The sequence below is a fragment of the Thalia democratica genome, chromosome 6, assembly GCF_965202585.1.
Source record: "Thalia democratica chromosome 6, ktThaDemo2.hap1.1, whole genome shotgun sequence".
Taxonomy (NCBI): Eukaryota; Metazoa; Chordata; class Thaliacea; order Salpida; family Salpidae; genus Thalia; species Thalia democratica.
Genome location: NC_139170.1, coordinates 31,365,994 through 31,389,851, shown reverse-complemented (window position 1 = coordinate 31,389,851; position 23,858 = coordinate 31,365,994). Strand labels below are relative to the sequence as shown.

Here is a 23,858-nt window from a genome sequence, read left to right as displayed (position 1 = left end):
TTTGAATGATTGTGATGATAGCTTGCACAGCTCAATATAAAACTCATACCTAACCGCGTCGAACGAAAAACTAATTTGCATATGTCATAGCTAATGCTTAATCTTGTCAAAAGTGTTGTAAAACTTTTACATTGAATTAGGTGGTCCTAAAAAGGACCGGGTTTGCTAAAAGCGATTAGCCACCGAAGCCGTACAAGGTTCTTCCTTGACGCTTGAGTGCGTACACGACGTCGAGTGCTGTGACGGTCTTGCGCTTGGCGTGCTCTGTGTATGTTACTGCATCGCGAATAACATTTTCCAAGAAAACTTTCATGACGCCTCTCGTTTCTTCGTAAATCAGTCCCGAGATTCGCTTAACTCCGCCTCGGCGAGCCAAACGGCGGATTGCCGGCTTCGTGATGCCTTGGATGTTATCGCGAAGCACTTTGCGATGGCGCTTAGCACCTCCCTTTCCCAAGCCTTTACCTCCTTTGCCGCGTCCAGACATGTTGTTGAATATACTTATTTCGTCAGTGCGTCGAGTTTATATACAAGCTGTTACGGACGCGTACGGTTACTACTAACTAATTTGCATACTCAAAAAAGTCTCTTAACTTACATTTGGCTAAGTTTTTCTCGCTGTCAAAGTTTAAAGGTGGCCCTGAAAAGGACCGGTTTTAGCTAACGCTTAAGCTCTTTCGCCACGCATTCTCCTGGCGAGCTGGATGTCTTTGGGCATGATTGTCACACGCTTGGCGTGGATCGCGCAAAGGTTAGTATCTTCGAACAAACCAACGAGGTACGCCTCGCTTGCTTCTTGCAAAGCCATAACGGCACTGCTTTGAAACCTCAAGTCAGTTTTGAAGTCTTGAGCTATTTCGCGTACCAGACGCTGGAAAGGCAACTTGCGCAAAAGAAGCTCAGTTGACTTCTGGTAGCGTCTAATTTCTCTCAGAGCAACTGTGCCGGGCCTGTAGCGATGTGGCTTCTTCACACCTCCGGTAGCGGGTGCGCTCTTGCGAGCGGCCTTGGTGGCGAGCTGTTTTCTTGGAGCCTTGCCTCCGGTTGACTTACGAGCGGTTTGCTTAGTACGAGCCATTTTGATGATAAAACTGTTTGTTGCAAGACAGTTTATATACTGTTCGCATAGACACGGACGCGAGCGATTCCGCTGTGTAGTCTAATTTGCATACTTTCAACTTAGCATTGTTTTATGCATTTTGAGTTACGTTATATTTTGTTAGAGTGGTCCTGAAAAGGACCTTGGGTAAAAGAACAACTTATTTTTTGCAGCTCTTCTTCTTGGATGCTTTTTTGGCTGCCGGCTTCTTCTTGGTTACTTTCTTCTTCTTGCTTGCAGCTTTTTTAGATGCTGCCTTCTTAGGAGCGCACTTTTTAGCAGGTCGCTTTTTGGCTGCTGGTTTTTTTGCAGCCTTCTTGGGAGCACACTTCTTTTTTGGTTTTTTAGCTGGGGCCTTCTTTGCTGCTGGCTTTTTAGCTACTTTCTTTGTCCTCTTCTTGGGCCCAGCAGCTGGCATTGGAGCAAGCTTGAACGAGCCAGAAGCGCCTTTTCCAGTAGTCTGGAGAAAAGCACCTTTGGTCACGCCGCTGGTAAGTGCTCTCTTCAAGTGAGAATTAGAAGCTGTGAGGTCAAGCTTGTAGGTGTCCGCGATAAACTTTTGTATCTTCTGGCGGGATGTACCTTTTCGTTCCTTCATTGCTCCAAGGGCAGAGCTAATCATTTCCCTGTAAGTAGGGTGCTCTGCCTTCTTGGCGCTTGGTCTCTTGGAAGACCTGGCTGCGGCTGGCGCTGGTACTGCTGCTACTGCTGTGGTAGACATGATGAATGAATATTAAAGCGACCCAAAACGATACTTGCAAGAGTTACTGACTGTGACGAATTGACTGTTGAGCAGTTATGCTTTGCAAGGTACCTTTTACTTCTTAATATAAGCATTAGCATGTTTGTTTAATACATATATGCTTATAAAAACTTAGTTGTCTTATTACGAATGTTGAAAAAGTTCCAGTAAGAAAGAAACCATATCTAACTTTTTCTAAAAGTAATTTTTTTAAAATCATTAGTTTGAAAAGTCAAGAAATAACAGCCTGTATCTTACAGCACACCTCTAAATACATTAAAAAAAACATAAATGAAACAAAACATGTTAACACACTTCCGACTGAGTTTTCCTTTGCCGCTCACCTAAAGTAATAAAGTTTTAACAAAGCACAAGGTTTTTTTTACCTCAAACTTTTTATGTGTAAAAAAATGTGTAAAAAGTAATTCCAAAAGAATAAAAGAGTTCATTTTGTTTAGCTTTACTAGTTATGATTACTCATAATCAATATACTCATAAGCAATGTACTCAAAACTTTTATTAAACAGACTAGACAACTTTGTTCTTGCACATACTAGTAACTTACCTTACAACAAAGTTTTCCAAACAACCTTTCAAAAACGTGCTGTACAGTAACTATGATGATACTTGTTTGAAAGTTGTAAACTACATTTAAACACAAATTTTATTATTTTTCAGTGTATATGAAAACTAGTTTAACAGGTAAGTAGTTTAACATAAAATTAGTGTTTCAAACAACTGATTCAAGGTGTTATACAGTTTAAAAAATAACTGATGCAATTTTGCTCGTTAAACTTAAACCTTGATCAAACTAAGAACTTTAACTTTGCAGATTTCAACCGAATAAAGTGTGCTGATAAAAGTGAACAAATGGATTTGGTTGTAAATTTTCCGAACAAAATAAAGTTAATTAAATTCAAAGAAGTAAATAAGTCGAAAAAGCTTATGCACACTAGCACTAAATTTGAACTTAAACAAAAGCTGATACCTTTTGGATGAAAAATTTTACGTAAAAAAAGAGGTTGGTTTATTTTTTAAGCAGCATTATATACAAAATAAAATCGAGTAAGAAAATCGAAATGAAAAAGTTTTGAAATAAGATTGACAAACTTAGTGTTTGAATAAAGCTTTGTTTACAATCAGCACTCATAACCTTTCAATCTATCTTTGAAACTTTTTAACTGGAAAATAATGCAATTAAGTTTTTTTTTCAAACTTTGTTTTGTCACTTCTCATAAATTTAAAGTCAGTCGAAACAACATAGAACAACTTACTACTTTCTTGACACATATTTTGAAACAACAACAGTACTGTTTTTTAAAGTTTACGATTGAAGTGTTTACCAAGTTAAACATGTGTTTTAACTGCTTTACTGCTAATAGTGATTTCCTAGTTTACTCAACCTAGATTAATCATAATGTTCTGTACCATTTATTTCATTGACTAAATGTTTTGCTTTTCAAAATTCGTAACTAGTTATCTCTAACTTACTGTTAATGTAGTTAAAAACACAGCTTAGGATAAGTTACATTTTATTCTCGGATGTCGTTAAGAACATAGCTGTTGTAGCAATAACATATAAACTTGAAACAAAGTAACTGTTATCTTATTAAATTATAGACCATATAAAACAAAGTATTTGCTTGATTTAAAGTTTTACATTGTTGTTTGCCTATTATGGAACTTGTACCATCACATAATAAGCTGTAAAAAATGAAGGCTAAAAAAGTTTTGGTTTTGCTTTGTCCAGTTTTTTTTTCTTCTTTAGATTTATAAAAACTACACAGCTTAAAGCAACAAGTTACAGTAATTTTAGTTTTCTTATGTATAGCGTACATAAGGGTAACAAACAAGTGGTAACAAGTTTTTTACTTCTTTTCTTTGTACCATGTTTTAGCTAATCAATTGGTTTATTTCATATGCTTGACAAGATTAGAAAGCTTAAATCAAGTAAGTAGATGTAATATAAACGATTTATATATACAAGTTCATCATTTTATTAAGGTATTTTGTTTTGTAAATTGTGTACTTGTTAATAGTGTTCTCTTTCTTTTGAACAATCGATGTTGTTTACATTTATGTGTTACACCAGTTTTGAATTGTTAAGCATGTTTCAGTTGTAGTTTAATTGTAATTGAACAGTATTTTTTAAGGACACTAAACATTGTTTGTTATTAACAGTTTAAAACGTTTTCAGTTAATAAGTCAAAGTTTTATTTTTATTTCTGTTTAAGCGTACTATTTTCATTGAAAAATACAAATAGATTTTACAGTGACGTAGGCACAGTTTTTTTTTTAATAAACTAAAAAACAAATGAAATATTGAATTAAAAAATGTCCACAAAGTTAATGAGAATAAGTTTTATTTGGAAAAGAAAGTTAAAAGGAAAAAGGCCACGAAAAAGACACTCAAGTTAGTTAAAGCTTTTCACTAAGCATTCGATAATAGTAAGCAATAAAGTAAGGATTAGAGCAGTTATCTAGCCAGAGTTCCCTTCTTAACAGTTGCATAAAAAAAGTATAGTAGAGAAATTTGGCAAGCTAGGTATTTAATAAATAATAGGTTTTATAACTTGGAAGAAAATATGTTTTTGATTCTTTATCACCACAAAGTTGATTAAGTATGTTTATTTGTGTTGTTGAGTTTAGTAGTCATTAGTAGCTTGTGTAATTAATTGGTGATCCACCTAATCTTTAGATTTAAAAAGTACATAGCTTAAAACAAACAAGTATCGTCGTTTTGAGTTGTCTCATACATAGTTTAAAAAAGAGTTACAAAAAATTGTAACAAGCTGTTCTTTTTTACCGTGGAATCATTTTGTAATTTGTCATAGCCACAGAAAAAATGAGTTCAACAAAACAAGTATGAGCTTTGTAAGCAGAAAGATTATTTCAATTGTATGTTTGTTTTAAACAATCACTGTTGTCTACATTAGTTTCACTGTTCAACTTTTAAACAGTTTTTTATTGTTTCATTTGCATTCTGATAAATAAAACTAATACTTATTTGACAATCAGACCTTAAATAAATATCATTGAGCATTTTTAGTATCAACGCAAAGTAAATTTTTCTTCTCATTTAATATAATGTCTTATTTAAGCATAAATTTTTATTTAGTGACAGATTGATTTTTTTATTAAACTAACAACAAATATCTATTGAGTGTTTGAAAAACAAGTTTACAAAGTAAAATGAACTAGAATAAGTTTTGTTTAAACAATAAGTTAAACAAGAAAATTCCCATTAAAAAATATTTTTACCTAACATTTAAATACTAGTGAAGCAGAAAAACTTATTCTACATTATCAAAAGTAGTTTAAAATGTCAAGTGGAACTACAAAAACTAAAGTAAGTGTAACTAACTAGTAGAAATAAAAACAGAGAAATTCAGTTTTAGAAAGTTTATTTAGAAGTTATTGAAATACACTAACTGTTACTTTTTACCAACACGCACAATGTAGATACAAATTTGTACATTTTTTTGTCGCTTAGTTTAAGCTTGTTAGACACTGTTTACTCGACATTAGTAGCTGCTTAAATCAACTGGTGGTCCTGATTACTTTAGATATGTAGAAACATAACTTTCAACAAACTACTAGAGTTGTTAAAGGTCAGTAAGTTGTGTCATATCTAGTTAAAACAAGTACCTTTTACATTGAAAACTAGAATAATAAATTACTTAAAAAAGTACAAGCAGTTACTTTTTTGTGTTTTACCAAGTTTCAACCAATGAGCTGGTTTGTTTTGTGTGTTTATGTTTTGAATTGAAAATGTTTCTTGAATATGCTAAACAGAAGTTAGCTTTGAAAGAAGGAATATGTTATTTTACTTGAAAAACACATCTGTAATTTTTTGTTTTGAACAACCATTTTTGTATTCATTTATGTATTCGTAACTTTTTAAAACGTGTTACATGGCTTCAATTGCAGTTAAGTTGATAAGAAGAACTCGTTTAAAAAGTTAAAGCTCGGTTGTGTTACTAATAATCAACAACAACTTAAAATAAAGTTACAACTAAGTTTTTGCATGTTATAAGTGATATACATTTATGTTTAAAAAATTGATACTTTTTTGTAAGCACTTATTTATTGAATGTTTCAACAGAACTTCAGCAAATGAAATGTTTTGTACAAAAAGTATTCAGATGAAAAATCTTACGGACAACAAAATCAAGTTAGTTAAACATCTTTTACAAACCATTTGATAACAAGCACTACTACTGTTTTTAGACTAATGCAATGCTTTTTCTACAATATAACGAGTTACAAGTTTATAAAGTATTTGAAACAAAAAAAAAAGTGTGTTCATTCAAGTATATGAGTTTTTAATTTACACAAATAAGAATTTATTTGTACTAAGCTTATATTCTTGTACTTTAAGTAAACATGAACAGCTGGTTCTATTCAAATGGTGGTCCTAAAAAGGACCGGTTGTTTAGCGTTTATTTTGAGCTGGTGTATTTGGTAACAGCTTTAGTTCCTTCTGAAACTGCGTGCTTTGACAACTCGCCGGGGAGCAAGAGCCTGACAGCAGTTTGAATTTCGCGGCTGCTAACAGTTGACCTCTTGTTGTAATGAGCCAAACGTGAAGCCTCTGCTGCAATGCGCTCGAAGATGTCGTTGACAAATGAGTTCATGATTCCCATTGCCTTGCTGGAAATTCCGGTGTCGGGGTGCACTTGCTTCAAAACTTTGTACACGTAGATGCCAAAGCTTTCTTTGTTCCTCCTCCTTCGCTTCTTCTTGCCGTCGACCGGAGCGGTCTTGGCTACTGACTTCTTCGCGCCTTTGGTTGCTGTCATGATGATGCGTGGACCTCTGTCTCGGCGCCAGTTTATATACTGAAAAATTATGCAAATTAGCATAGTTCCGTACGCGAACGATAGCTGGTTTCTCTCACTTCACAATTCTCTCGTTTGTTGTAAATATTTTGGTGGTCCTGAAAAGGACCTGGTTTTTTTTTAACTTAGGCTGACTTTTTTGAAGCGGTCTTCTTAGGCAATAGTACTGCCTGGATGTTTGGAAGAACACCACCTTGAGCAATTGTGACGCCTCCGAGAAGTTTGTTCAACTCTTCGTCGTTGCGAATAGCTAGTTGCAAATGGCGAGGAATGATCCTGCTTTTCTTGTTGTCTCGAGCAGCGTTACCGGCAAGCTCGAGCACTTCTGCGCTCAAGTACTCGAGAACGGCAGCCAGATAAACTGGAGCACCAGCTCCGACTCTTTGGCTGTAGTTGCCGGTGCGCAACAGGCGGTGCACGCGACCGACTGGAAACTGCAGTCCTGCACGGGAAGACCTGCTCTTCGGCTTAGATTTGAGTTTTGATCCTTTACCACGTCCTGACATTTTGTTGTTTGAATGATTGTGATGATAGCTTGCACAGCTCAATATAAAACTCATACCTAACCGCGTCGAACGAAAAACTAATTTGCATATGTCATAGCTAATGCTTAATCTTGTCAAAAGTGTTGTAAAACTTTTACATTGAATTAGGTGGTCCTAAAAAGGACCGGGTTTGCTAAAAGCGATTAGCCACCGAAGCCGTACAAGGTTCTTCCTTGACGCTTGAGTGCGTACACGACGTCGAGTGCTGTGACGGTCTTGCGCTTGGCGTGCTCTGTGTATGTTACTGCATCGCGAATAACATTTTCCAAGAAAACTTTCATGACGCCTCTCGTTTCTTCGTAAATCAGTCCCGAGATTCGCTTAACTCCGCCTCGGCGAGCCAAACGGCGGATTGCCGGCTTCGTGATGCCTTGGATGTTATCGCGAAGCACTTTGCGATGGCGCTTAGCACCTCCCTTTCCCAAGCCTTTACCTCCTTTGCCGCGTCCAGACATGTTGTTGAATATACTTATTTCGTCAGTGCGTCGAGTTTATATACAAGCTGTTACGGACGCGTACGGTTACTACTAACTAATTTGCATACTCAAAAAAGTCTCTTAACTTACATTTGGCTAAGTTTTTCTCGCTGTCAAAGTTTAAAGGTGGCCCTGAAAAGGACCGGTTTTAGCTAACGCTTAAGCTCTTTCGCCACGCATTCTCCTGGCGAGCTGGATGTCTTTGGGCATGATTGTCACACGCTTGGCGTGGATCGCGCAAAGGTTAGTATCTTCGAACAAACCAACGAGGTACGCCTCGCTTGCTTCTTGCAAAGCCATAACGGCACTGCTTTGAAACCTCAAGTCAGTTTTGAAGTCTTGAGCTATTTCGCGTACCAGACGCTGGAAAGGCAACTTGCGCAAAAGAAGCTCAGTTGACTTCTGGTAGCGTCTAATTTCTCTCAGAGCAACTGTGCCGGGCCTGTAGCGATGTGGCTTCTTCACACCTCCGGTAGCGGGTGCGCTCTTGCGAGCGGCCTTGGTGGCGAGCTGTTTCCTTGGAGCCTTGCCTCCGGTTGACTTACGAGCGGTTTGCTTAGTACGAGCCATTTTGATGATAAAACTGTTTGTTGCAAGACAGTTTATATACTGTTCGCATAGACACGGACGCGAGCGATTCCGCTGTGTAGTCTAATTTGCATACTTTCAACTTAGCATTGTTTTATGCATTTTGAGTTACGTTATATTTTGTTAGAGTGGTCCTGAAAAGGACCTTGGGTAAAAGAACAACTTATTTTTTGCAGCTCTTCTTCTTGGATGCTTTTTTGGCTGCCGGCTTCTTCTTGGTTACTTTCTTCTTCTTGCTTGCAGCTTTTTTAGATGCTGCCTTCTTAGGAGCGCACTTTTTAGCAGGTCGCTTTTTGGCTGCTGGTTTTTTTGCAGCCTTCTTGGGAGCACACTTCTTTTTTGGTTTTTTAGCTGGGGCCTTCTTTGCTGCTGGCTTTTTAGCTACTTTCTTTGTCCTCTTCTTGGGCCCAGCAGCTGGCATTGGAGCAAGCTTGAACGAGCCAGAAGCGCCTTTTCCAGTAGTCTGGAGAAAAGCACCTTTGGTCACGCCGCTGGTAAGTGCTCTCTTCAAGTGAGAATTAGAAGCTGTGAGGTCAAGCTTGTAGGTGTCCGCGATAAACTTTTGTATCTTCTGGCGGGATGTACCTTTTCGTTCCTTCATTGCTCCAAGGGCAGAGCTAATCATTTCCCTGTAAGTAGGGTGCTCTGCCTTCTTGGCGCTTGGTCTCTTGGAAGACCTGGCTGCGGCTGGCGCTGGTACTGCTGCTACTGCTGTGGTAGACATGATGAATGAATATTAAAGCGACCCAAAACGATACTTGCAAGAGTTACTGACTGTGACGAATTGACTGTTGAGCAGTTATGCTTTGCAAGGTACCTTTTACTTCTTAATATAAGCATTAGCATGTTTGTTTAATACATATATGCTTATAAAAACTTAGTTGTCTTATTACGAATGTTGAAAAAGTTCCAGTAAGAAAGAAACCATATCTAACTTGTTCTAAAAGTAATTTTTTTAAAATCATTAGTTTGAAAAGTCAAGAAATAACAGCCTGTATCTTACAGCACACCTCTAAATACATTAAAAAAAACATAAATGAAACAAAACATGTTAACACACTTCCGACTGAGTTTTCCTTTGCCGCTCACCTAAAGTAATAAAGTTTTAACAAAGCACAAGGTTTTTTTTACCTCAAACTTTTTATGTGTAAAAAAATGTGTAAAAAGTAATTCCAAAAGAATAAAAGAGTTCATTTTGTTTAGCTTTACTAGTTATGATTACTCATAATCAATATACTCATAAGCAATGTACTCAAAACTTTTATTAAACAGACTAGACAACTTTGTTCTTGCACATACTAGTAACTTACCTTACAACAAAGTTTTCCAAACAACCTTTCAAAAACGTGCTGTACAGTAACTATGATGATACTTGTTTGAAAGTTGTAAACTACATTTAAACACAAATTTTGTTATTTTTCAGTGTATATGAAAACTAGTTTAACAGGTAAGTAGTTTAACATAAAATTAGTGTTTCAAACAACTGATTCAAGGTGTTATACAGTTTAAAAAATAACTGATGCAATTTTGCTCGTTAAACTTAAACCTTGATCAAACTAAGAACTTTAACTTTGCAGATTTCAACCGAATAAAGTGTGCTGATAAAAGTGAACAAATGGATTTGGTTGTAAATTTTCCGAACAAAATAAAGTTAATTAAATTCAAAGAAGTAAATAAGTCGAAAAAGCTTATGCACACTAGCACTAAATTTGAACTTAAACAAAAGCTGATACCTTTTGGATGAAAAATTATACGTAAAAAAAGAGGTTGGTTTATTTTTTAAGCAGCATTATATACAAAATAAAATCGAGTAAGAAAATCGAAATGAAAAAGTTTTGAAATAAGATTGACAAACTTAGTGTTTGAATAAAGCTTTGTTTACAATCAGCACTCATAACCTTTCAATCTATCTTTGAAACTTTTTAACTGGAAAATAATGCAATTAAGTTTTTTTTTCAAACTTTGTTTTGTCACTTCTCATAAATTTAAAGTCAGTCGAAACAACATAGAACAACTTACTACTTTCTTGACACATATTTTGAAACAACAACAGTACTGTTTTTTAAAGTTTACGATTGAAGTGTTTACCAAGTTAAACATGTGTTTTAACTGCTTTACTGCTAATAGTGATTTCCTAGTTTACTCAACCTAGATTAATCATAATGTTCTGTACCATTTATTTCATTGACTAAATGTTTTGCTTTTCAAAATTCGTAACTAGTTATCTCTAACTTACTGTTAATGTAGTTAAAAACACAGCTTAGGATAAGTTACATTTTATTCTCGGATGTCGTTAAGAACATAGCTGTTGTAGCAATAACATATAAACTTGAAACAAAGTAACTGTTATCTTATTAAATTATAGACCATATAAAACAAAGTATTTGCTTGATTTAAAGTTTTACATTGTTGTTTGCCTATTATGGAACTTGTACCATCACATAATAAGCTGTAAAAAATGAAGGCTAAAAAAGTTTTGGTTTTGCTTTGTCCAGTTTTTTTTCTTCTTTAGATTTATAAAAACTACACAGCTTAAAGCAACAAGTTACAGTAATTTTAGTTTTCTTATGTATAGCGTACATAAGGGTAACAAACAAGTGGTAACAAGTTTTTTACTTCTTTTCTTTGTACCATGTTTTAGCTAATCAATTGGTTTATTTCATATGCTTGACAAGATTAGAAAGCTTAAATCAAGTAAGTAGATGTAATATAAACGATTTATATATACAAGTTCATCATTTTATTAAGGTATTTTGTTTTGTAAATTGTGTACTTGTTAATAGTGTTCTCTTTCTTTTGAACAATCGATGTTGTTTACATTTATGTGTTACACCAGTTTTGAATTGTTAAGCATGTTTCAGTTGTAGTTTAATTGTAATTGAACAGTATTTTTTAAGGACACTAAACATTGTTTGTTATTAACAGTTTAAAACGTTTTCAGTTAATAAGTCAAAGTTTTATTTTTATTTCTGTTTAAGCGTACTATTTTCATTGAAAAATACAAATAGATTTTACAGTGACGTAGGCACAGTTTTTTTTTTAATAAACTAAAAAACAAATGAAATATTGAATTAAAAAATGTCCACAAAGTTAATGAGAATAAGTTTTATTTGGAAAAGAAAGTTAAAAGGAAAAAGGCCACGAAAAAGACACTCAAGTTAGTTAAAGCTTTTCACTAAGCATTCGATAATAGTAAGCAATAAAGTAAGGATTAGAGCAGTTATCTAGCCAGAGTTCCCTTCTTAACAGTTGCATAAAAAAAGTATAGTAGAGAAATTTGGCAAGCTAGGTATTTAATAAATAATAGGTTTTATAACTTGGAAGAAAATATGTTTTTGATTCTTTATCACCACAAAGTTGATTAAGTATGTTTATTTGTGTTGTTGAGTTTAGTAGTCATTAGTAGCTTGTGTAATTAATTGGTGATCCACCTAATCTTTAGATTTAAAAAGTACATAGCTTAAAACAAACAAGTATCGTCGTTTTGAGTTGTCTCATACATAGTTTAAAAAAGAGTTACAAAAAATTGTAACAAGCTGTTCTTTTTTACCGTGGAATCATTTTGTAATTTGTCATAGCCACAGAAAAAATGAGTTCAACAAAACAAGTATGAGCTTTGTAAGCAGAAAGATTATTTCAATTGTATGTTTGTTTTAAACAATCACTGTTGTCTACATTAGTTTCACTGTTCAACTTTTAAACAGTTTTTTATTGTTTCATTTGCATTCTGATAAATAAAACTAATACTTATTTGACAATCAGACCTTAAATAAATATCATTGAGCATTTTTAGTATCAACGCAAAGTAAATTTTTCTTCTCATTTAATATAATGTCTTATTTAAGCATAAATTTTTATTTAGTGACAGATTGATTTTTTTATTAAACTAACAACAAATATCTATTGAGTGTTTGAAAAACAAGTTTACAAAGTAAAATGAACTAGAATAAGTTTTGTTTAAACAATAAGTTAAACAAGAAAATTCCCATTAAAAAATATTTTTACCTAACATTTAAATACTAGTGAAGCAGAAAAACTTATTCTACATTATCAAAAGTAGTTTAAAATGTCAAGTGGAACTACAAAAACTAAAGTAAGTGTAACTAACTAGTAGAAATAAAAACAGAGAAATTCAGTTTTAGAAAGTTTATTTAGAAGTTATTGAAATACACTAACTGTTACTTTTTACCAACACGCACAATGTAGATACAAATTTGTACATTTTTTTGTCGCTTAGTTTAAGCTTGTTAGACACTGTTTACTCGACATTAGTAGCTGCTTAAATCAACTGGTGGTCCTGATTACTTTAGATATGTAGAAACATAACTTTCAACAAACTACTAGAGTTGTTAAAGGTCAGTAAGTTGTGTCATATCTAGTTAAAACAAGTACCTTTTACATTGAAAACTAGAATAATAAATTACTTAAAAAAGTACAAGCAGTTACTTTTTTGTGTTTTACCAAGTTTCAACCAATGAGCTGGTTTGTTTTGTGTGTTTATGTTTTGAATTGAAAATGTTTCTTGAATATGCTAAACAGAAGTTAGCTTTGAAAGAAGGAATATGTTATTTTACTTGAAAAACACATCTGTAATTTTTTGTTTTGAACAACCATTTTTGTATTCATTTATGTATTCGTAACTTTTTAAAACGTGTTACATGGCTTCAATTGCAGTTAAGTTGATAAGAAGAACTCGTTTAAAAAGTTAAAGCTCGGTTGTGTTACTAATAATCAACAACAACTTAAAATAAAGTTACAACTAAGTTTTTGCATGTTATAAGTGATATACATTTATGTTTAAAAAATTGATACTTTTTTGTAAGCACTTATTTATTGAATGTTTCAACAGAACTTCAGCAAATGAAATGTTTTGTACAAAAAGTATTCAGATGAAAAATCTTACGGACAACAAAATCAAGTTAGTTAAACATCTTTTACAAACCATTTGATAACAAGCACTACTACTGTTTTTAGACTAATGCAATGCTTTTTCTACAATATAACGAGTTACAAGTTTATAAAGTATTTGAAACAAAAAAAAAAGTGTGTTCATTCAAGTATATGAGTTTTTAATTTACACAAATAAGAATTTATTTGTACTAAGCTTATATTCTTGTACTTTAAGTAAACATGAACAGCTGGTTCTATTCAAATGGTGGTCCTAAAAAGGACCGGTTGTTTAGCGTTTATTTTGAGCTGGTGTATTTGGTAACAGCTTTAGTTCCTTCTGAAACTGCGTGCTTTGACAACTCGCCGGGGAGCAAGAGCCTGACAGCAGTTTGAATTTCGCGGCTGCTAACAGTTGACCTCTTGTTGTAATGAGCCAAACGTGAAGCCTCTGCTGCAATGCGCTCGAAGATGTCGTTGACAAATGAGTTCATGATTCCCATTGCCTTGCTGGAAATTCCGGTGTCGGGGTGCACTTGCTTCAAAACTTTGTACACGTAGATGCCAAAGCTTTCTTTGTTCCTCCTCCTTCGCTTCTTCTTGCCGTCGACCGGAGCGGTCTTGGCTACTGACTTCTTCGCGCCTTTGGTTGCTGTCATGATGATGCGTGGACCTCTGTCTCGGCGCCAGTTTATATACTGAAAAATTATGCAAATTAGCATAGTTCCGTACGCGAACGATAGCTGGTTTCTCTCACTTCACAATTCTCTCGTTTGTTGTAAATATTTTGGTGGTCCTGAAAAGGACCTGGTTTTTTTTTAACTTAGGCTGACTTTTTTGAAGCGGTCTTCTTAGGCAATAGTACTGCCTGGATGTTTGGAAGAACACCACCTTGAGCAATTGTGACGCCTCCGAGAAGTTTGTTCAACTCTTCGTCGTTGCGAATAGCTAGTTGCAAATGGCGAGGAATGATCCTGCTTTTCTTGTTGTCTCGAGCAGCGTTACCGGCAAGCTCGAGCACTTCTGCGCTCAAGTACTCGAGAACGGCAGCCAGATAAACTGGAGCACCAGCTCCGACTCTTTGGCTGTAGTTGCCGGTGCGCAACAGGCGGTGCACGCGACCGACTGGAAACTGCAGTCCTGCACGGGAAGACCTGCTCTTCGGCTTAGATTTGAGTTTTGATCCTTTACCACGTCCTGACATTTTGTTGTTTGAATGATTGTGATGATAGCTTGCACAGCTCAATATAAAACTCATACCTAACCGCGTCGAACGAAAAACTAATTTGCATATGTCATAGCTAATGCTTAATCTTGTCAAAAGTGTTGTAAAACTTTTACATTGAATTAGGTGGTCCTAAAAAGGACCGGGTTTGCTAAAAGCGATTAGCCACCGAAGCCGTACAAGGTTCTTCCTTGACGCTTGAGTGCGTACACGACGTCGAGTGCTGTGACGGTCTTGCGCTTGGCGTGCTCTGTGTATGTTACTGCATCGCGAATAACATTTTCCAAGAAAACTTTCATGACGCCTCTCGTTTCTTCGTAAATCAGTCCCGAGATTCGCTTAACTCCGCCTCGGCGAGCCAAACGGCGGATTGCCGGCTTCGTGATGCCTTGGATGTTATCGCGAAGCACTTTGCGATGGCGCTTAGCACCTCCCTTTCCCAAGCCTTTACCTCCTTTGCCGCGTCCAGACATGTTGTTGAATATACTTATTTCGTCAGTGCGTCGAGTTTATATACAAGCTGTTACGGACGCGTACGGTTACTACTAACTAATTTGCATACTCAAAAAAGTCTCTTAACTTACATTTGGCTAAGTTTTTCTCGCTGTCAAAGTTTAAAGGTGGCCCTGAAAAGGACCGGTTTTAGCTAACGCTTAAGCTCTTTCGCCACGCATTCTCCTGGCGAGCTGGATGTCTTTGGGCATGATTGTCACACGCTTGGCGTGGATCGCGCAAAGGTTAGTATCTTCGAACAAACCAACGAGGTACGCCTCGCTTGCTTCTTGCAAAGCCATAACGGCACTGCTTTGAAACCTCAAGTCAGTTTTGAAGTCTTGAGCTATTTCGCGTACCAGACGCTGGAAAGGCAACTTGCGCAAAAGAAGCTCAGTTGACTTCTGGTAGCGTCTAATTTCTCTCAGAGCAACTGTGCCGGGCCTGTAGCGATGTGGCTTCTTCACACCTCCGGTAGCGGGTGCGCTCTTGCGAGCGGCCTTGGTGGCGAGCTGTTTCCTTGGAGCCTTGCCTCCGGTTGACTTACGAGCGGTTTGCTTAGTACGAGCCATTTTGATGATAAAACTGTTTGTTGCAAGACAGTTTATATACTGTTCGCATAGACACGGACGCGAGCGATTCCGCTGTGTAGTCTAATTTGCATACTTTCAACTTAGCATTGTTTTATGCATTTTGAGTTACGTTATATTTTGTTAGAGTGGTCCTGAAAAGGACCTTGGGTAAAAGAACAACTTATTTTTTGCAGCTCTTCTTCTTGGATGCTTTTTTGGCTGCCGGCTTCTTCTTGGTTACTTTCTTCTTCTTGCTTGCAGCTTTTTTAGATGCTGCCTTCTTAGGAGCGCACTTTTTAGCAGGTCGCTTTTTGGCTGCTGGTTTTTTTGCAGCCTTCTTGGGAGCACACTTCTTTTTTGGTTTTTTAGCTGGGGCCTTCTTTGCTGCTGGCTTTTTAGCTACTTTCTTTGTCCTCTTCTTGGGCCCAGCAGCTGGCATTGGAGCAAGCTTGAACGAGCCAGAAGCGCCTTTTCCAGTAGTCTGGAGAAAAGCACCTTTGGTCACGCCGCTGGTAAGTGCTCTCTTCAAGTGAGAATTAGAAGCTGTGAGGTCAAGCTTGTAGGTGTCCGCGATAAACTTTTGTATCTTCTGGCGGGATGTACCTTTTCGTTCCTTCATTGCTCCAAGGGCAGAGCTAATCATTTCCCTGTAAGTAGGGTGCTCTGCCTTCTTGGCGCTTGGTCTCTTGGAAGACCTGGCTGCGGCTGGCGCTGGTACTGCTGCTACTGCTGTGGTAGACATGATGAATGAATATTAAAGCGACCCAAAACGATACTTGCAAGAGTTACTGACTGTGACGAATTGACTGTTGAGCAGTTATGCTTTGCAAGGTACCTTTTACTTCTTAATATAAGCATTAGCATGTTTGTTTAATACATATATGCTTATAAAAACTTAGTTGTCTTATTACGAATGTTGAAAAAGTTCCAGTAAGAAAGAAACCATATCTAACTTGTTCTAAAAGTAATTGTTTTAAAATCATTAGTTTGAAAAGTCAAGAAATAACAGCCTGTATCTTACAGCACACCTCTAAATACATTAAAAAAAACATAAATGAAACAAAACATGTTAACACACTTCCGACTGAGTTTTCCTTTGCCGCTCACCTAAAGTAATAAAGTTTTAACAAAGCACAAGGTTTTTTTTACCTCAAACTTTTTATGTGTAAAAAAATGTGTAAAAAGTAATTCCAAAAGAATAAAAGAGTTCATTTTGTTTAGCTTTACTAGTTATGATTACTCATAATCAATATACTCATAAGCAATGTACTCAAAACTTTTATTAAACAGACTAGACAACTTTGTTCTTGCACATACTAGTAACTTACCTTACAACAAAGTTTTCCAAACAACCTTTCAAAAACGTGCTGTACAGTAACTATGATGATACTTGTTTGAAAGTTGTAAACTACATTTAAACACAAATTTTGTTATTTTTCAGTGTATATGAAAACTAGTTTAACAGGTAAGTAGTTTAACATAAAATTAGTGTTTCAAACAACTGATTCAAGGTGTTATACAGTTTAAAAAATAACTGATGCAATTTTGCTCGTTAAACTTAAACCTTGATCAAACTAAGAACTTTAACTTTGCAGATTTCAACCGAATAAAGTGTGCTGATAAAAGTGAACAAATGGATTTGGTTGTAAATTTTCCGAACAAAATAAAGTTAATTAAATTCAAAGAAGTAAATAAGTCGAAAAAGCTTATGCACACTAGCACTAAATTTGAACTTAAACAAAAGCTGATACCTTTTGGATGAAAAATTATACGTAAAAAAAGAGGTTGGTTTATTTTTTAAGCAGCATTATATACAAAATAAAATCGAGTAAGAAAATCGAAATGAAAAAGTTTTGAAATAAGATTGACAAACTTAGTGTTTGAATAAAGCTTTGTTTACAATCAGCACTCATAACCTTTCAATCTATCTTTGAAACTTTTTAACTGGAAAATAATGCAATTAAGTTTTTTTTTCAAACTTTGTTTTGTCACTTCTCATAAATTTAAAGTCAGTCGAAACAACATAGAACAACTTACTACTTTCTTGACACATATTTTGAAACAACAACAGTACTGTTTTTTAAAGTTTACGATTGAAGTGTTTACCAAGTTAAACATGTGTTTTAACTGCTTTACTGCTAATAGTGATTTCCTAGTTTACTCAACCTAGATTAATCATAATGTTCTGTACCATTTATTTCATTGACTAAATGTTTTGCTTTTCAAAATTCGTAACTAGTTATCTCTAACTTACTGTTAATGTAGTTAAAAACACAGCTTAGGATAAGTTACATTTTATTCTCGGATGTCGTTAAGAACATAGCTGTTGTAGCAATAACATATAAACTTGAAACAAAGTAACTGTTATCTTATTAAATTATAGACCATATAAAACAAAGTATTTGCTTGATTTAAAGTTTTACATTGTTGTTTGCCTATTATGGAACTTGTACCATCACATAATAAGCTGTAAAAAATGAAGGCTAAAAAAGTTTTGGTTTTGCTTTGTCCAGTTTTTTTTCTTCTTTAGATTTATAAAAACTACACAGCTTAAAGCAACAAGTTACAGTAATTTTAGTTTTCTTATGTATAGCGTACATAAGGGTAACAAACAAGTGGTAACAAGTTTTTTACTTCTTTTCTTTGTACCATGTTTTAGCTAATCAATTGGTTTATTTCATATGCTTGACAAGATTAGAAAGCTTAAATCAAGTAAGTAGATGTAATATAAACGATTTATATATACAAGTTCATCATTTTATTAAGGTATTTTGTTTTGTAAATTGTGTACTTGTTAATAGTGTTCTCTTTCTTTTGAACAATCGATGTTGTTTACATTTATGTGTTACACCAGTTTTGAATTGTTAAGCATGTTTCAGTTGTAGTTTAATTGTAATTGAACAGTATTTTTTAAGGACACTAAACATTGTTTGTTATTAACAGTTTAAAACGTTTTCAGTTAATAAGTCAAAGTTTTATTTTTATTTCTGTTTAAGCGTACTATTTTCATTGAAAAATACAAATAGATTTTACAGTGACGTAGGCACAGTTTTTTTTTTAATAAACTAAAAAACAAATGAAATATTGAATTAAAAAATGTCCACAAAGTTAATGAGAATAAGTTTTATTTGGAAAAGAAAGTTAAAAGGAAAAAGGCCACGAAAAAGACACTCAAGTTAGTTAAAGCTTTTCACTAAGCATTCGATAATAGTAAGCAATAAAGTAAGGATTAGAGCAGTTATCTAGCCAGAGTTCCCTTCTTAACAGTTGCATAAAAAAAGTATAGTAGAGAAATTTGGCAAGCTAGGTATTTAATAAATAATAGGTTTTATAACTTGGAAGAAAATATGTTTTTGATTCTTTATCACCACAAAGTTGATTAAGTATGTTTATTTGTGTTGTTGAGTTTAGTAGTCATTAGTAGCTTGTGTAATTAATTGGTGATCCACCTAATCTTTAGATTTAAAAAGTACATAGCTTAAAACAAACAAGTATCGTCGTTTTGAGTTGTCTCATACATAGTTTAAAAAAGAGTTACAAAAAATTGTAACAAGCTGTTCTTTTTTACCGTGGAATCATTTTGTAATTTGTCATAGCCACAGAAAAAATGAGTTCAACAAAACAAGTATGAGCTTTGTAAGCAGAAAGATTATTTCAATTGTATGTTTGTTTTAAACAATCACTGTTGTCTACATTAGTTTCACTGTTCAACTTTTAAACAGTTTTTTATTGTTTCATTTGCATTCTGATAAATAAAACTAATACTTATTTGACAATCAGACCTTAAATAAATATCATTGAGCATTTTTAGTATCAACGCAAAGTAAATTTTTCTTCTCATTTAATATAATGTCTTATTTAAGCATAAATTTTTATTTAGTGACAGATTGATTTTTTTATTAAACTAACAACAAATATCTATTGAGTGTTTGAAAAACAAGTTTACAAAGTAAAATGAACTAGAATAAGTTTTGTTTAAACAATAAGTTAAACAAGAAAATTCCCATTAAAAAATATTTTTACCTAACATTTAAATACTAGTGAAGCAGAAAAACTTATTCTACATTATCAAAAGTAGTTTAAAATGTCAAGTGGAACTACAAAAACTAAAGTAAGTGTAACTAACTAGTAGAAATAAAAACAGAGAAATTCAGTTTTAGAAAGTTTATTTAGAAGTTATTGAAATACACTAACTGTTACTTTTTACCAACACGCACAATGTAGATACAAATTTGTACATTTTTTTGTCGCTTAGTTTAAGCTTGTTAGACACTGTTTACTCGACATTAGTAGCTGCTTAAATCAACTGGTGGTCCTGATTACTTTAGATATGTAGAAACATAACTTTCAACAAACTACTAGAGTTGTTAAAGGTCAGTAAGTTGTGTCATATCTAGTTAAAACAAGTACCTTTTACATTGAAAACTAGAATAATAAATTACTTAAAAAAGTACAAGCAGTTACTTTTTTGTGTTTTACCAAGTTTCAACCAATGAGCTGGTTTGTTTTGTGTGTTTATGTTTTGAATTGAAAATGTTTCTTGAATATGCTAAACAGAAGTTAGCTTTGAAAGAAGGAATATGTTATTTTACTTGAAAAACACATCTGTAATTTTTTGTTTTGAACAACCATTTTTGTATTCATTTATGTATTCGTAACTTTTTAAAACGTGTTACATGGCTTCAATTGCAGTTAAGTTGATAAGAAGAACTCGTTTAAAAAGTTAAAGCTCGGTTGTGTTACTAATAATCAACAACAACTTAAAATAAAGTTACAACTAAGTTTTTGCATGTTATAAGTGATATACATTTATGTTTAAAAAATTGATACTTTTTTGTAAGCACTTATTTATTGAATGTTTCAACAGAACTTCAGCAAATGAAATGTTTTGTACAAAAAGTATTCAGATGAAAAATCTTACGGACAACAAAATCAAGTTAGTTAAACATCTTTTACAAACCATTTGATAACAAGCACTACTACTGTTTTTAGACTAATGCAATGCTTTTTCTACAATATAACGAGTTACAAGTTTATAAAGTATTTGAAACAAAAAAAAAAGTGTGTTCATTCAAGTATATGAGTTTTTAATTTACACAAATAAGAATTTATTTGTACTAAGCTTATATTCTTGTACTTTAAGTAAACATGAACAGCTGGTTCTATTCAAATGGTGGTCCTAAAAAGGACCGGTTGTTTAGCGTTTATTTTGAGCTGGTGTATTTGGTAACAGCTTTAGTTCCTTCTGAAACTGCGTGCTTTGACAACTCGCCGGGGAGCAAGAGCCTGACAGCAGTTTGAATTTCGCGGCTGCTAACAGTTGACCTCTTGTTGTAATGAGCCAAACGTGAAGCCTCTGCTGCAATGCGCTCGAAGATGTCGTTGACAAATGAGTTCATGATTCCCATTGCCTTGCTGGAAATTCCGGTGTCGGGGTGCACTTGCTTCAAAACTTTGTACACGTAGATGCCAAAGCTTTCTTTGTTCCTCCTCCTTCGCTTCTTCTTGCCGTCGACCGGAGCGGTCTTGGCTACTGACTTCTTCGCGCCTTTGGTTGCTGTCATGATGATGCGTGGACCTCTGTCTCGGCGCCAGTTTATATACTGAAAAATTATGCAAATTAGCATAGTTCCGTACGCGAACGATAGCTGGTTTCTCTCACTTCACAATTCTCTCGTTTGTTGTAAATATTTTGGTGGTCCTGAAAAGGACCTGGTTTTTTTTTAACTTAGGCTGACTTTTTTGAAGCGGTCTTCTTAGGCAATAGTACTGCCTGGATGTTTGGAAGAACACCACCTTGAGCAATTGTGACGCCTCCGAGAAGTTTGTTCAACTCTTCGTCGTTGCGAATAGCTAGTTGCAAATGGCGAGGAATGATCCTGCTTTTCTTGTTGTCTCGAGCAGCGTTACCGGCAAGCTCGAGCACTTCTGCGCTCAAGTACTCGAGAACGGCAGCCAGATAAACTGGAGCACCAGCTCCGACTCTTTGGCTGTAGTTGCCGGTGCGCAACAGGCGGTGCACGCGACCGACTGGAAACTGCAGTCCTGCACGGGAAGACCTGCTCTTCGGCTTAGATTTGAGTTTTGATCCTTTACCACGTCCTGACATTTTGTTGTTTGAATGATTGTGATGATAGCTTGCACAGCTCAATATAAAACTCATACCTAACCGCGTCGAACGAAAAACTAATTTGCATATGTCATAGCTAATGCTTAATCTTGTCAAAAGTGTTGTAAAACTTTTACATTGAATTAGGTGGTCCTAAAAAGGACCGGGTTTGCTAAAAGCGATTAGCCACCGAAGCCGTACAAGGTTCTTCCTTGACGCTTGAGTGCGTACACGACGTCGAGTGCTGTGACGGTCTTGCGCTTGGCGTGCTCTGTGTATGTTACTGCATCGCGAATAACATTTTCCAAGAAAACTTTCATGACGCCTCTCGTTTCTTCGTAAATCAGTCCCGAGATTCGCTTAACTCCGCCTCGGCGAGCCAAACGGCGGATTGCCGGCTTCGTGATGCCTTGGATGTTATCGCGAAGCACTTTGCGATGGCGCTTAGCACCTCCCTTTCCCAAGCCTTTACCTCCTTTGCCGCGTCCAGACATGTTGTTGAATATACTTATTTCGTCAGTGCGTCGAGTTTATATACAAGCTGTTACGGACGCGTACGGTTACTACTAACTAATTTGCATACTCAAAAAAGTCTCTTAACTTACATTTGGCTAAGTTTTTCTCGCTGTCAAAGTTTAAAGGTGGCCCTGAAAAGGACCGGTTTTAGCTAACGCTTAAGCTCTTTCGCCACGCATTCTCCTGGCGAGCTGGATGTCTTTGGGCATGATTGTCACACGCTTGGCGTGGATCGCGCAAAGGTTAGTATCTTCGAACAAACCAACGAGGTACGCCTCGCTTGCTTCTTGCAAAGCCATAACGGCACTGCTTTGAAACCTCAAGTCAGTTTTGAAGTCTTGAGCTATTTCGCGTACCAGACGCTGGAAAGGCAACTTGCGCAAAAGAAGCTCAGTTGACTTCTGGTAGCGTCTAATTTCTCTCAGAGCAACTGTGCCGGGCCTGTAGCGATGTGGCTTCTTCACACCTCCGGTAGCGGGTGCGCTCTTGCGAGCGGCCTTGGTGGCGAGCTGTTTCCTTGGAGCCTTGCCTCCGGTTGACTTACGAGCGGTTTGCTTAGTACGAGCCATTTTGATGATAAAACTGTTTGTTGCAAGACAGTTTATATACTGTTCGCATAGACACGGACGCGAGCGATTCCGCTGTGTAGTCTAATTTGCATACTTTCAACTTAGCATTGTTTTATGCATTTTGAGTTACGTTATATTTTGTTAGAGTGGTCCTGAAAAGGACCTTGGGTAAAAGAACAACTTATTTTTTGCAGCTCTTCTTCTTGGATGCTTTTTTGGCTGCCGGCTTCTTCTTGGTTACTTTCTTCTTCTTGCTTGCAGCTTTTTTAGATGCTGCCTTCTTAGGAGCGCACTTTTTAGCAGGTCGCTTTTTGGCTGCTGGTTTTTTTGCAGCCTTCTTGGGAGCACACTTCTTTTTTGGTTTTTTAGCTGGGGCCTTCTTTGCTGCTGGCTTTTTAGCTACTTTCTTTGTCCTCTTCTTGGGCCCAGCAGCTGGCATTGGAGCAAGCTTGAACGAGCCAGAAGCGCCTTTTCCAGTAGTCTGGAGAAAAGCACCTTTGGTCACGCCGCTGGTAAGTGCTCTCTTCAAGTGAGAATTAGAAGCTGTGAGGTCAAGCTTGTAGGTGTCCGCGATAAACTTTTGTATCTTCTGGCGGGATGTACCTTTTCGTTCCTTCATTGCTCCAAGGGCAGAGCTAATCATTTCCCTGTAAGTAGGGTGCTCTGCCTTCTTGGCGCTTGGTCTCTTGGAAGACCTGGCTGCGGCTGGCGCTGGTACTGCTGCTACTGCTGTGGTAGACATGATGAATGAATATTAAAGCGACCCAAAACGATACTTGCAAGAGTTACTGACTGTGACGAATTGACTGTTGAGCAGTTATGCTTTGCAAGGTACCTTTTACTTCTTAATATAAGCATTAGCATGTTTGTTTAATACATATATGCTTATAAAAACTTAGTTGTCTTATTACGAATGTTGAAAAAGTTCCAGTAAGAAAGAAACCATATCTAACTTGTTCTAAAAGTAATTGTTTTAAAATCATTAGTTTGAAAAGTCAAGAAATAACAGCCTGTATCTTACAGCACACCTCTAAATACATTAAAAAAAACATAAATGAAACAAAACATGTTAACACACTTCCGACTGAGTTTTCCTTTGCCGCTCACCTAAAGTAATAAAGTTTTAACAAAGCACAAGGTTTTTTTTACCTCAAACTTTTTATGTGTAAAAAAATGTGTAAAAAGTAATTCCAAAAG

The 23,858-nt window shown here is 35.5% G+C and overlaps 14 protein-coding genes across 14 annotated transcripts; all 14 read right to left on the bottom strand.

Moving 5' to 3' along the window:
- Window positions 1-175: 175 nt before the first annotated feature.
- Window positions 176-487, bottom strand: LOC145838969 (histone H4-like). The gene has a single exon (XM_082946584.1). It carries the CDS (start codon window positions 485-487, stop codon window positions 176-178), a length of 312 nt encoding a protein of 103 aa, XP_082802710.1.
- A 180-nt stretch (window positions 488-667) lies between these two features.
- On the bottom strand, window positions 668-1,078 carry LOC145838967 (histone H3). Its single transcript, XM_082946583.1, has one exon. It carries the CDS (start codon window positions 1,076-1,078, stop codon window positions 668-670), a length of 411 nt encoding a protein of 136 aa, XP_082802709.1.
- Window positions 1,079-6,283: 5,205 nt separating this feature from the next.
- On the bottom strand, window positions 6,284-6,643 carry LOC145838966 (histone H2B 1/2-like). The gene has a single exon (XM_082946582.1). The coding sequence runs from the start codon at window positions 6,641-6,643 to the stop codon at window positions 6,284-6,286; it is 360 nt and encodes a 119-aa protein (XP_082802708.1).
- A 164-nt stretch (window positions 6,644-6,807) lies between these two features.
- LOC145838626 (histone H2A) lies at window positions 6,808-7,188 on the bottom strand. The gene has a single exon (XM_082946249.1). The coding sequence runs from the start codon at window positions 7,186-7,188 to the stop codon at window positions 6,808-6,810; it is 381 nt and encodes a 126-aa protein (XP_082802375.1).
- Window positions 7,189-7,370: 182 nt separating this feature from the next.
- Window positions 7,371-7,682, bottom strand: LOC145838965 (histone H4-like). Its single transcript, XM_082946581.1, has one exon. The coding sequence runs from the start codon at window positions 7,680-7,682 to the stop codon at window positions 7,371-7,373; it is 312 nt and encodes a 103-aa protein (XP_082802707.1).
- Window positions 7,683-7,862: 180 nt separating this feature from the next.
- LOC145838964 (histone H3) lies at window positions 7,863-8,273 on the bottom strand. The gene has a single exon (XM_082946580.1). It carries the CDS (start codon window positions 8,271-8,273, stop codon window positions 7,863-7,865), a length of 411 nt encoding a protein of 136 aa, XP_082802706.1.
- A 5,204-nt stretch (window positions 8,274-13,477) lies between these two features.
- On the bottom strand, window positions 13,478-13,837 carry LOC145838963 (histone H2B 1/2-like). Its single transcript, XM_082946579.1, has one exon. The coding sequence runs from the start codon at window positions 13,835-13,837 to the stop codon at window positions 13,478-13,480; it is 360 nt and encodes a 119-aa protein (XP_082802705.1).
- Window positions 13,838-14,001: 164 nt separating this feature from the next.
- On the bottom strand, window positions 14,002-14,382 carry LOC145838628 (histone H2A). The gene has a single exon (XM_082946251.1). It carries the CDS (start codon window positions 14,380-14,382, stop codon window positions 14,002-14,004), a length of 381 nt encoding a protein of 126 aa, XP_082802377.1.
- A 182-nt stretch (window positions 14,383-14,564) lies between these two features.
- Window positions 14,565-14,876, bottom strand: LOC145838962 (histone H4-like). Its single transcript, XM_082946578.1, has one exon. The coding sequence runs from the start codon at window positions 14,874-14,876 to the stop codon at window positions 14,565-14,567; it is 312 nt and encodes a 103-aa protein (XP_082802704.1).
- A 180-nt stretch (window positions 14,877-15,056) lies between these two features.
- On the bottom strand, window positions 15,057-15,467 carry LOC145838961 (histone H3). Its single transcript, XM_082946577.1, has one exon. The coding sequence runs from the start codon at window positions 15,465-15,467 to the stop codon at window positions 15,057-15,059; it is 411 nt and encodes a 136-aa protein (XP_082802703.1).
- Window positions 15,468-20,671: 5,204 nt separating this feature from the next.
- LOC145838960 (histone H2B 1/2-like) lies at window positions 20,672-21,031 on the bottom strand. Its single transcript, XM_082946575.1, has one exon. It carries the CDS (start codon window positions 21,029-21,031, stop codon window positions 20,672-20,674), a length of 360 nt encoding a protein of 119 aa, XP_082802701.1.
- A 164-nt stretch (window positions 21,032-21,195) lies between these two features.
- LOC145838627 (histone H2A) lies at window positions 21,196-21,576 on the bottom strand. Its single transcript, XM_082946250.1, has one exon. The coding sequence runs from the start codon at window positions 21,574-21,576 to the stop codon at window positions 21,196-21,198; it is 381 nt and encodes a 126-aa protein (XP_082802376.1).
- Window positions 21,577-21,758: 182 nt separating this feature from the next.
- LOC145838959 (histone H4-like) lies at window positions 21,759-22,070 on the bottom strand. Its single transcript, XM_082946574.1, has one exon. The coding sequence runs from the start codon at window positions 22,068-22,070 to the stop codon at window positions 21,759-21,761; it is 312 nt and encodes a 103-aa protein (XP_082802700.1).
- A 180-nt stretch (window positions 22,071-22,250) lies between these two features.
- Window positions 22,251-22,661, bottom strand: LOC145838958 (histone H3). Its single transcript, XM_082946573.1, has one exon. The coding sequence runs from the start codon at window positions 22,659-22,661 to the stop codon at window positions 22,251-22,253; it is 411 nt and encodes a 136-aa protein (XP_082802699.1).
- Window positions 22,662-23,858: the final 1,197 nt, after the last annotated feature.

Excerpts from the sequence above, each read along its gene's own strand:
- LOC145838966 (XM_082946582.1), bottom strand. The coding sequence starts at position 6,643 with ATGACAGCAACCAAAGGCGCGAAGAAGTCAGTAGCCAAGACCGCTCCG.
- LOC145838963 (XM_082946579.1), bottom strand. The coding sequence starts at position 13,837 with ATGACAGCAACCAAAGGCGCGAAGAAGTCAGTAGCCAAGACCGCTCCG.
- LOC145838627 (XM_082946250.1), bottom strand. The coding sequence starts at position 21,576 with ATGTCAGGACGTGGTAAAGGATCAAAACTCAAATCTAAGCCGAAGAGC.
- LOC145838962 (XM_082946578.1), bottom strand. The coding sequence starts at position 14,876 with ATGTCTGGACGCGGCAAAGGAGGTAAAGGCTTGGGAAAGGGAGGTGCT.
- LOC145838969 (XM_082946584.1), bottom strand. The coding sequence starts at position 487 with ATGTCTGGACGCGGCAAAGGAGGTAAAGGCTTGGGAAAGGGAGGTGCT.
- LOC145838958 (XM_082946573.1), bottom strand. The coding sequence starts at position 22,661 with ATGGCTCGTACTAAGCAAACCGCTCGTAAGTCAACCGGAGGCAAGGCT.
- LOC145838967 (XM_082946583.1), bottom strand. The coding sequence starts at position 1,078 with ATGGCTCGTACTAAGCAAACCGCTCGTAAGTCAACCGGAGGCAAGGCT.
- LOC145838959 (XM_082946574.1), bottom strand. The coding sequence starts at position 22,070 with ATGTCTGGACGCGGCAAAGGAGGTAAAGGCTTGGGAAAGGGAGGTGCT.
- LOC145838960 (XM_082946575.1), bottom strand. The coding sequence starts at position 21,031 with ATGACAGCAACCAAAGGCGCGAAGAAGTCAGTAGCCAAGACCGCTCCG.
- LOC145838965 (XM_082946581.1), bottom strand. The coding sequence starts at position 7,682 with ATGTCTGGACGCGGCAAAGGAGGTAAAGGCTTGGGAAAGGGAGGTGCT.
- LOC145838626 (XM_082946249.1), bottom strand. The coding sequence starts at position 7,188 with ATGTCAGGACGTGGTAAAGGATCAAAACTCAAATCTAAGCCGAAGAGC.
- LOC145838628 (XM_082946251.1), bottom strand. The coding sequence starts at position 14,382 with ATGTCAGGACGTGGTAAAGGATCAAAACTCAAATCTAAGCCGAAGAGC.
- LOC145838964 (XM_082946580.1), bottom strand. The coding sequence starts at position 8,273 with ATGGCTCGTACTAAGCAAACCGCTCGTAAGTCAACCGGAGGCAAGGCT.
- LOC145838961 (XM_082946577.1), bottom strand. The coding sequence starts at position 15,467 with ATGGCTCGTACTAAGCAAACCGCTCGTAAGTCAACCGGAGGCAAGGCT.